Source organism: Aythya marila (assembly GCF_965140915.1).
Source record: "Aythya marila genome assembly, chromosome: 1".
Lineage (NCBI taxonomy): Eukaryota > Metazoa > Chordata > Aves > Anseriformes > Anatidae > Aythya > Aythya marila.
The window spans coordinates 175,106,565-175,117,124 of NC_139042.1; the positions used below are offsets into that span (position 1 = coordinate 175,106,565).

The 10,560-nt window shown below is 46.5% G+C and overlaps 1 protein-coding gene across 1 annotated transcript; it reads right to left on the reverse strand.

Annotated features, from left to right (window-relative positions):
• Positions 1–5,034: 5,034 nt before the first annotated feature.
• LOC309885973 (prolactin-like) lies at positions 5,035–8,826 on the reverse strand (the record flags this gene model as incomplete). The annotated part of the gene is made up of 5 exons (XM_082776434.1): positions 8,788–8,826; positions 8,527–8,702; positions 8,342–8,449; positions 6,862–7,041; positions 5,035–5,229 (listed from the first exon to the last, which is right to left on the reverse strand). Exons 1-5 carry the CDS (start codon positions 8,816–8,818, stop codon positions 5,035–5,037), a joined length of 690 nt encoding a protein of 229 aa, XP_082632560.1. The 5' UTR covers positions 8,819–8,826.
• Between the last annotated feature and the right edge of the window lie 1,734 nt (positions 8,827–10,560).

Here is a 10,560-nt window from a genome sequence, read left to right on the forward strand (position 1 = left end):
GAACTGTAATGTGTATCTTCCAGAAAAAAACACAAAAACATACAATTGATATTTAATGTTTTACCTGGGGAGGGTGATCTAGGAGTTCTGTTGTTACGTTGGAGTATCTGAGAGGTGAAGTTTAGTTACATTTACAGCTAAAAACCTTAAGACTGCCATGACAAAGCTTGTATCATTAAACCACGTGTATGATCAGGTGAGTTTTGTATCCCACTTTTGGGCATGGCGTGCCCTCCAAGTGCTCAGCTATGCAGTCCTGGTTAAAGAAAAAACAAAACTCCAAAAAAATTAGAAGTCATCTCACCCTCTACTTCCAAATGCTCATTAACATAAGCTGCCTAGATACTTGCCCTCGGAGGGCACTTGGACCCATTTAGTATGCCATGGGATAGGCCATTCAGTAATGCCAGAAGTTTATTCCTCTCTTGCAATAGAAATCCTAGAAACTCACACACGCTCCACCTGAAACCTTTAGGAATGGATGGACCAATTGCCTACTCATGGGGATGAATCTGCCTTCCAGTTCTCCTGTGGAAATCATAGTGTCCTGCCCTGTTTGAGTAGTTCACGACAAGTGTTAGTGGGTGAGAGTCTTATGAATGGCACTGACTAGTGATATTTCCAAATTGACATCAAATGATCAAGTGGAGGTAGCTGTGCTCCCCATAGTGGGGGAAATTGGTGTGTGGCGGGGGAAATTTCAGGTTTTCCCATCTCACCTTTCAGGGGAATGGAGTCTTCACAGCTGCTCGTATTCTCTTCCCAAGAGTCAATCGAGTGTCAGTGTTAGAAGTGACTGCCTTATGGACAGGGGAGACAGGATCCAGAGCGCTCCCTGTGAAATTCTTTCAGCTGATGATGTTGCAAGCACTGGCTGGGAAGTACTGTCACAGCTCCAAGGTGATGTGCTAAGCAGATCGCATGTGAAGAACATCTCACTGAGGCAAAGATCAAGCGCGGCTCATGCAGAATTGGTTTCACAGTTGGAACGTCATATGTGTTTTCAATTGAGCAAGTTCTGGTTTCACCATAGTTACTAAAACTTACACCACTTTATGGCCTTCCAGATCTCTAACACCTCCTCATAGAATTCTTATTCCGCAGCTAGAATAAAGTTTCTATATGCCAGATAAACTATTCTTTACTTGTAAATGCTTATCAAGCTGACCTTGAAACCCAAGAAATATACCCGTGAATTTTGAATTGTATGTAAGAGTCTGGTTCAGTTAGTTGAAGTGGATTTAGCCCGTAACATATAGGACCTTGATTCCTCTTTTTAAGCCATTTAAGGAAGTTTCCCTTCAGTCCATCCCACAAAATCCTGGTAAATGAGGAATAGCACTCCCTGTGAACACAGGGAATCTGAGAGACTTACAGCGCCAGTCTTGTTGCGTGAAGGACTGAGTAATATGCATATGTTTTCTTCAGATAAACACTATTTCTAAAAGAACAAAGAGAACACCAATTCCACATAAAATCCCCAGTGGGTGTTAGAAGTACTTCATGAAAGGCACATTGCAGGCGTGCATGGCACAGAACGCATCTGGCTTGGTATTATAGTGATGTAACAGATACTGATGGCATCTCACTGCCAAACCCAGGAACATACCACTTTGACTTCAAAGATAAGACCTGGTGGGTGGGTTTGTGGCATGGTTTTGGGATATCGGGTATTTCCTGTGATGTGAGTGTTGTGAAGGATGTTTGTTGGGATCCTAGGGCTTGGCAGAGTTTAGGTACCTCAAATTCTCAACTGCAGTAAAACCCAGCTCTTCAGAGGCTCTAAACAACACAGATACTTAGGCTGGGCACCTCACTGTTTGTTCAGGCAACTTCTCAATGCTCGTGTATTATAGAATGCAACAGGAAAAGGGGGAAGGGGCTGAGACTCATTGCTCCCTTGGTTAGCAGAGCACCAGACTCAGGCGACCATAGGCCATGCTGCTGCTGTAGGGCTCCTGCTGTACCATGGAGCATGCTGAGGAACAGGAGGGGCTTTTCTCACCCACCTGTTGGAGATTCTGCATGTGGGTCTGAATGCAGCTCTTGAAAATCTGCTCTTGGGGTCAGGCACTCAGAGGAACTTCTCTGGTACCTCCCAAGGAGGTGCCAATTTCCACTTACGGCTCTTGGTCTCTTTTTATAAGAGAAATCACAAATGAGTGGTGGATGATGCCAGTCTACCTCAGGCACAGCTGCAATCCCATTTGATTGCATTTGAACTGCTGCTGGATTTTGTAATTGAGAGGCAAGCCCTCCGTGGGCTTCAGGTAACTCCACTAAAAGCTGGATTTGCTGGCCACACCTGTGCCAGCACTTAGTCTGGGGTTGTACACATTTACTGTAGAAAATAGTTTTTGAAAAATTGTCTTGTTTTTATTGGTTCCCTGCCAAATGGGAATTGTGTCGGTCTGCTTAGCAGAGCAGGTCTGCTTTAAGGCACAAAACTGCATTACTACCTTCAGTGTCAGAACAACAATACAGTGGTCAAGTGTCACTCCTCAGCTGCCCTAATACATCACATTTGTTTTATCCACTGTGATTTACTAGTACTGGGTTTTAAATACCAGTTGCCATCACTGTAGCCACACAGCTCCCCCGATGAATATATGTCCCACAGTCAAAAGCCTGACATAAATTAAGTGCCTTCCCTTGCTTCAGCACCCTCTACCAACAAGACCATTATGATCTTCACAGACTAGAAAGGAAGACAAACCAATTGAAAGAAATTTAGCTGTAAAGCCACAGCCCAAAGAAAGGCCCAGAGAGAAATTAGCGCCCAATTAACTTCAGAGTTCATTGTGAGCCATGAGAGTCCAAAAGGCCATGAGAGACCAAAAGAGACCTGCAGAGACAGGTTCACAGCCTAAGTGGACCAAGTTGCCATTGACTACGGAAGTCTTCAATGAACTTGTTTCCACATTATGTGCTTGGAGACTGTCACTGGGTAAGACAAGCTGAGGTAGGTCAACCTGGTGCTGAGATGCTCCCAATGTGGGCTTGCACCTCAGTTAGCTGCAGCTCCCACAGCAGCTTGGTTTCCTGGTGGTACTGGCTGCAATTGTAAATGATGAAGCTGGGCGTAGTGGATGGGGACATCATCACAAGGCTGTTGCCTTGTTGCTCCCTCCATAGTGAGCCTCCAGTGCTCACCCAAGCACACAAACATCCAGCTTTAGATCAACACCCAACATTTAATGAATTCTTCAGATTCTCCAAGTCCTTTTTTTATTTGCATGTCAATATTTGAGTGAGGTGTGAGGTAGCTGAAAGTTAATGTGTATCATCCAGAGAAGATTGATTCTATTTTTTTTTTTTTTCCCGATGTCTTATCGTCATTTTTAAGCTCTGCTTCATTTGTAAAATGTTTTCCACCTGGCAATAAACTGTAGCCACTGGCATAACTCCCAGCTATGGAAGTACCTAGTAGCATGTGCAGTTAATTTTCCTGGTCCTCACCAAATCACCTCACAGCTCACACTGGAAACCAAGAAGCCTCCTCTTTTTAAAGGCTGCAGTGTGCACAGCCCTGGGGCTTGGGAATGACACCACTGCACCCCCCTCTACAGAAGTACCCCAAATCCAGAGACCACACTGCATCTAGGCTCCAGGGCATGGACATTCTCTGTGGAGGAAGCAATGCCAGGTGCCAGGCACCACACCGCCACCCCCAGCCTCACCCTGCCCTTTTTGCCTCCTTTCCATGCCCTCCCTCAGGCTCCTCCAAGGCCTGGGGCCTGCTGCTGGTCCTGTGGGCCTCCTAAAGGTCTGTCAGGAGGACAAATGATGCCCAGGGAACAGGACAGGACACTTGGGTACTGGGGCCTTCAGCCTGGGCAATGGCTCAGAGGGCAGGGAAAGGAGGCCTCGACCTGTGGCAGCTGGAGGGGTGTTGCCATCGTCCCTCTGGCCTGTCACTTCTGCTCCTTTGGTGGTGTTGCTTCCTTGCAGAACCCTTTCTTTATTCTGACTATTTGGATATGTGTTTTGTTTCCAGAACTTCAAGTGCTGCTCTTTTGCTATGTGTTTGTGGCACCTTCCTGCCTAAGGAATCGCAGCTAGTAACTTCTTTGCAGCAGGCACCTTGTAAACCACTGCACTTCTGGTGTCTGTGGCACAACAGGGACCAGAAACAAATTGTGAGCGCTCACAGCATCTAGCTGAGAAAGTACATTGGTATCTGAGTATCAACAGCGAGTGAAATGCACCTGAAAAGGTTCTATCTCTGCTCTGCATAAATGTTCCTTTGAAATGTTTTCCTGTTCTCTGAGTGTCTCAAGACCAAATCCAGCATCAGTATGAAACAATCATCAGCATTTTAATCTCCATTCTTGGCAGCCTGAGCTCCAGCAGCTGTCAACAACCATCAAGATCAGAGGAGGCTAGAAAAGAGCATTCAGGGATGAAGTAGTCAGGAATGTTAAAGATAAGTCCACAGTGATTATAAATGCCTATTCAAATGCCTCATTTAGGATCCAAATGCTGAGAAGTTTTGTTCTAGGAACAGCAGTAAGCAACTTCCCCACTGATAGGAAATTGTGATGACTGCAAAATTTCTAATGGCTTTCAGATTTTTACTCGCTGTGGAGTTTGTCATTATTACAGTAAAACCCATGCACTGGGTCAGGACATGCAATGGGAAACAGGTTCACTGCTCCATCAGCCATACCAAGCCCTCACGCTGAAATGGAATTTAGACCAGACTTGAGCATTACTGTCTGTATGGAAACTTGGAATATTTAGATGTCTTTGTACCAAGGCCTAACAAACTGACTTTCACTTGTGACCATGCATATGTCTAAACTGTGTCAAAGACATGGCTTCAGCTACTGCTGGAGTACTCCGTTTTAGCTGGTGTGTTTACCGACATCACACACGATGCTTTATTTAATATTCCAGCTGCATAGGTTAACAGACTCAAGTAGCTGCCAAAGAATTTCCAAACCACTTCCCTCGTGAAATTACTGTAAATAAATTATATTTTCCCATCCTTGTAAACAACATGCTGAAAACTCCTTGCCAAGAGATCACAACTCAACAACTGTTTTCTGGCATAATCCTACACTTCAGAATTTTTAAGTAGCATTGTACTTTGTTGGAGTCTCTCTTGAAACAGTGAATAAAGTCAGAGTCGCTCATCATGTTTGCTTCATTAGTACTGGAGAAGCCAGCAGCTTCAGATGATGCCATTCCATGTAAGGAATTGCTGATGATGCCCATTGACTGCATCTGTTTTGGAAACAGGAAAAGAAGTACAAGAAGCAGCTGCATATAAACAAATCTTTAAAATACTAGTGCACAAGTTAAGCCAAGTATCAAGTATGTTAGGGTGTTCTACTCTTGCCTTTTCTGGTATATATTGAAGATAGGTGTAAAGCTCCTAACAGAGAAATAACACTGCCTGTTTATTCCTAAGTGCCCACACCAAAAGACTAGCCTGAAATGATCTGATACACCAGTAACACAAGGTCTAGAATTACAGAATCTGAATTGAAATAGAAACCACTGCTTGGTTGTTTCCTCTTGAAGGAATGCAGCAAATCAGCCTCCAGACTTGTAGGCATTAATTTTAGTTAGTTTGTCAGGGGAAGCTTCTGATGTGAACATTTGACAGTGCTGTTTAAGTTGGTGAAATATGGTGACTGTTATCACCTCTCAGAGGTAGTACCTTCCTTCACAATAAGAACCAAGGTTAGAATTAGTGTCTTAAAAAAAAAAAAAAAAAAGTAAATCAAAGAATTGCAAAATATTGGGGTGCATTTGTGTCAGTTGCTTGATTTGTTTAAATTCTGCCTACAGTGTGGTGTGTCCATGGTCCATAAGAGGTCAAAAAGGGCATACTCCACCAAACTTCAGAGCCTTCCCTTTCAGTAATTTGCCCAAAGTTGTTCTAGGAAATTAAAATCAGGCAAGTATACCAGAAGTGTGTACCTAGCTCCGAATTTGTTGGCTTGCTTAGTCAACTTAATCAAGGCTGCATTATAGAGTGGGGTGCAATTCCTCCTAGTATACTGATGAGCTCTTTATCATTTTAAAACTTATACTCCCCACCTGTGCTCATAAAGACAAGAGATGACTTATGAATGTAAGATGCTAGTTTATTATTTGCTTTTTAGTTTAAATAGGCACCTTGACAAGTGTAGCCATTTCAGAGATTGGACACATAACCTTTATTTGTCTACCCTAAATGACTCCAAATGACTTTAGATATGAATGCAAAGATTTTAATACAAAGATTTTGACTTCTCGCTAGTCCGGAGAAGACTGAAATGGAACTAATGAAAAATTACATGCAATAATTCACATCCTAGTCACCAGAATTTGGAATAGAAGTTTAAAATGGTTTTGTGACTGGCATCTGAGTTAACCTATGTCATTGTTGTCTTGAAGAACTTGTCTTGTTGTCTTGCAGAACCTGCCTTAGCAATTGTTCCCTTGGGAAGGAGCTCTTTGCAGCAGACTGCAGTGACAGTTGAATTAGTTAGAATGTGAATCAGAATAAACCTGAAAACAATAATCTAACTATTTGTGGCGGTCCGCCCACACCTCCTTTACTCTCCTAGAAAAGTAAAGGCATTACTAGCTCATATTTGAAGCTGTCAGTAGTTCTATTCTTTTCTACATATTTGAATGTTTATTATGTCATCTACGTACCTGTCACTGCATGAACGAAGTCACATCCTTTGGCTGAAAAATTGCAGGATCTATATAACAAAGTCCACCTGTTTCATTAGTATGGCATTTTGTGATCACTCAGGGAACATGAGGCAATGAAGAGGGCTCATGCAATTTGAACAGAAGCCCCTTAAATCACTTGTGCAACATACCTGGTATGAAAAAAAGTTCCATTGGAAACCTTACCTTTTCTGTAACTTTCTCAATCCCAGTCTCCAGCTCATGAACCATCTTGCTGATCTGCTTAGCTTTGCTAAGGCTGTCATCAGGTAACTCTTGATGGTGCTCCATGTGCTGGTTAAAGTGGGAAAGTGGTTCTTTCCAGGCGTGCAAAAGTTTCAGTATCACATAAGTTAGTTCTTCTCTCTTGCAAGGTGAAACAATAAAGAATTTCTCTTAGTTTGCAGCAGCTGATCTGAATGCAGACAGGCTCACAGTGAAATCTCTGCAGGGTTAAGAGTTATGTGCTTAACTCTGTAGTTTGGAAATATTCTGCACGTAAGGGGCTACTCTGTCTCTGGTTATTTGCATAGATATAAGAAACATAAAAGTTCTGTTTGTCTTCTTTCCAGCTTTTTTAGACCCATGTGCTCTGGAGCACAGCATTAGCAAAATGGTGGCGCACCGCCCAAGTTACCTGGGACTGAGAACGTTTCAGGAACTCCTGGATGTCTCAAGACCCCAAGAGGCCTCATCCAGACATTTCGGGTGGCTGGTATGGGAGTGCAGCTGTTGCCTCACACTTCACATGGGTCACTTCAAGGTTCACTGCTGACATGCTTCCAAGAAAAGGGCCTGGTGCTTAGGACAGTTGCCTGTCTAACAGGAGCTAGATGGCCGTCCGACCCTTGCAGCCTCACCTCAGAAGCGAGGTTGAATGCTTCAGGCTTCCTAAACCAGGCAGCACCTCATTTCCCATTGCCCTTCAGGGTGAGCTGCTGAACGTCTGGGGTTAGCTCCTCACCTCAGCACAGAGCCAGACGCTGACATTCCTCTCCCTCTGTCTCCTCCTAGAGGCAAAAGTCCCTCCTGCTGTTGTATCCCTGACTTTCCAGACTTTCTGTCTAAGGAAACTTCCTGACTTTCTCTGAACTAAGAATGATGCCTAGAACAGTTTGCTGCTTTCTCCATACCTACCGATTCAGAGATAGTGACTGTGGCATCTTTCTCCTGATCGCTTTTTACAGTTTGATTAATCCAATACATATCACTCTCATAGTTTCCTAAGTTTCTATTTCACAGAGCCACAATTAAGACATATATGTCAAAGGGGTGTCTGCCTGTCAGTCGCTTGTCTCAAGTCCCTCTCTTCTGACCCACAAAGATGCGCTCCCGCAGGCAGCCATGCGGATACACCACACGGCTCACAGCCCAACGAGGCAGGGACCGCGGTGACAGGCACCTGCTTGGGGTCAGACCCCTCAAGACGAGGTGTCGGGGAAGCACCAGGGGCTGCAAACTTCGTTGCCAGTTCCCCGCCGGCCCCGGGGGGGCGAGCACCCAGCCGCATGGTGACAGGGGCTCCGACGGGATGAGAGGGGGACACGGACACAAGGGACCGGGGGGACACGGGACAGGGGAACCGGGGCTGGGAACGGACACAGGGGACCGAGGGACCCCCCTCGGGGCCGCCCCCTCCCGCCCCGCCGCCGCAGCCCGTCCTTACCGGGATTTTTTGGGCGTACTCTTTGCCGTTGGGGGTCAGCATCCCAGCCGTGGGGCACCTCCGTGCGGGCTTCCCCAGCTCGTTGTCACGGGCAGGAAAGCGGTTTTCCTGCGGGGGGGAGGAAACCCTGAAGAGAGCCCTATACCCTTCCTTCCCACCCTCCCAAAAGCAGTCCCGGCACCCACCAGCTCGGCGCAGAGAGCCGTGGAGAGGCTGTGGATCCTGCCCGAGTGCCGGATCACCCTGTCGAAGAGATCTGCCACGGAGAGCCGGAGGTAGCCGCTGTCCCCCGGGGCGCACACGGCCGGCGGGGCCGCCGCACGGACCAGCAGCCACAGCAGCGCCAGCGCCGCGCCGGGACCTGCGGAGAGCGGGGGGCGTCGAGGTCCCCTCGGGTCCCGTCCCTGTCCCTATTCCCTGTCCCTATTCCCTGTCCCCGTCCTCACCTGCCTGCCCCGCCGCCCTGGCGAGGGCCATACCGCTGCGGATCCCCGTGTCCGGCGCCTTTCGGCGCGGCGCTGCCCCCCGTCCCCTATATAGGGCGAGTGGGGTGTGCGCGGCGGGGGCGGGGGGCTGCTGGGGGGCTCCTCCCCTCGCACCGAGCGGCCCCGGCTGCCCACCGAGGGCTGGCACCGACGGCTGCCCGCCCCCACGGGCTGCCCCCGGCCCTGCAGCACACGGGTGCCGTCGGAAATGGGGGGTCCCGGGCTCCTCACGGCTGAGCGGGGGCAGGGGGGGACGGGGTCCTGCTGGTGGGGTTGGGATCCGCACCGTCAGGGCACCGAGGGGGTGAGGTGAGGGCTGAGACAGGGGAAAACCGGCTCTTGTCAGGGGTAACGGGGGGTTCATGCTGGTGCAAGCGTGCCTGCTGCAGCGAGCATGCCTGAGGACAGCCGGTAGTGCCTCATAAGGCTGAGAGGATGAGGGATAAACACAGCAAACCGCTCGGGTCAAGCTCCCCAAAGATGTGCAAAACCTATGGACCCGTTTGGTGTCTTTTAATTTCTGGCAGTGAGATCCTGAGCAACCCTGTGAGACATGATGAGAAGCAGGATGCTCATCACCAGGCTACTGACTTGTCAAATTAAGAGCTGCTTTGAGCTGACGAAGAGGGGAACCCAGGTTTTGACATCCCACCCCTTGGGAATCCACAGGGATTGGGTTTGGGTCTGGCAGAGCTGGAATCAGGCAATTCCTCTGCCTGCAGGTGAGGGTGGCCAGGGAACAGCCGTGATTGCCGGCTGTTAGAGTCTGCTCTGCCCTCCCTGCTGAAGTTTGTACACATCAAAGAGAGTGGTCTGCTTAGAAATGAGAATATACTTGACATGTAATTAATTTTTTACATTTGACATGCAATTTTAGTGCTGAGAAATAAAATGTCAGCAAAGTCACTCTGAGTAGGGACCCCCCTTTGCCTTCTTGTGTTCTGCTTGGGTTCTGTTTCCCATGTTTCCATCTGATTAAGGGTTTGGCTCTTTGTTAACAAGAAAAAATTTTAAGTAGAGTAAAAAGATACTGCCATTTGACCGATGGAAGGTTGAAAAGAAGACACATGAGAAATAATATTCAAACACTTAGACAGTCTACATCACATTTATTCATACAGACATCTCAAAGGAACGTTATTTCTCTCTGAGAGGCACCCACAAATTATACGTCCTTCCAGGGGCATATCTTGCCATGATGTGCATTGAGTTAGCATTAGTTGAAAACAATTTGCTTTCTTCTTAACTGAATATAAGCAAATATCAGAAATCTCACCATTGGGCTAGTCCACATTCTCATCAGATCAGGATCCATAATACACATTTTATCCCCCCCCTTTTTTTTTTTTTTTTTTTTTTTTGTGATTTTCTTAAATTAGTTTTTAAAGCAGTTCATTAAAATGTACTTAACAATCAGTTGAGATTGTTCTCATTCTCTTACCTCTGCTTTATCTCTAATGATTAAAACAATGCTGTTAATTTTAGTAGTTAAAGCTGCTGGGCTGATTCTTAATGGAAATCATTCAAAATGCATTGGCAATAGCTCTGAGCTATTTGATAGCTGATAAAATACTTCTGGCTTGTGGTCCAGATGAAAGCTTGCAATGTTAGGATTGGGTAACTATCAAAAAATGAGTAATCATGCAAAAAGCAGGGTCTGAAGAACATTGGTAGCATACTCGTGGTAAGCACTTGTATCAATGGCTTGTTTTTATTGGCCATTAGACATTTTAT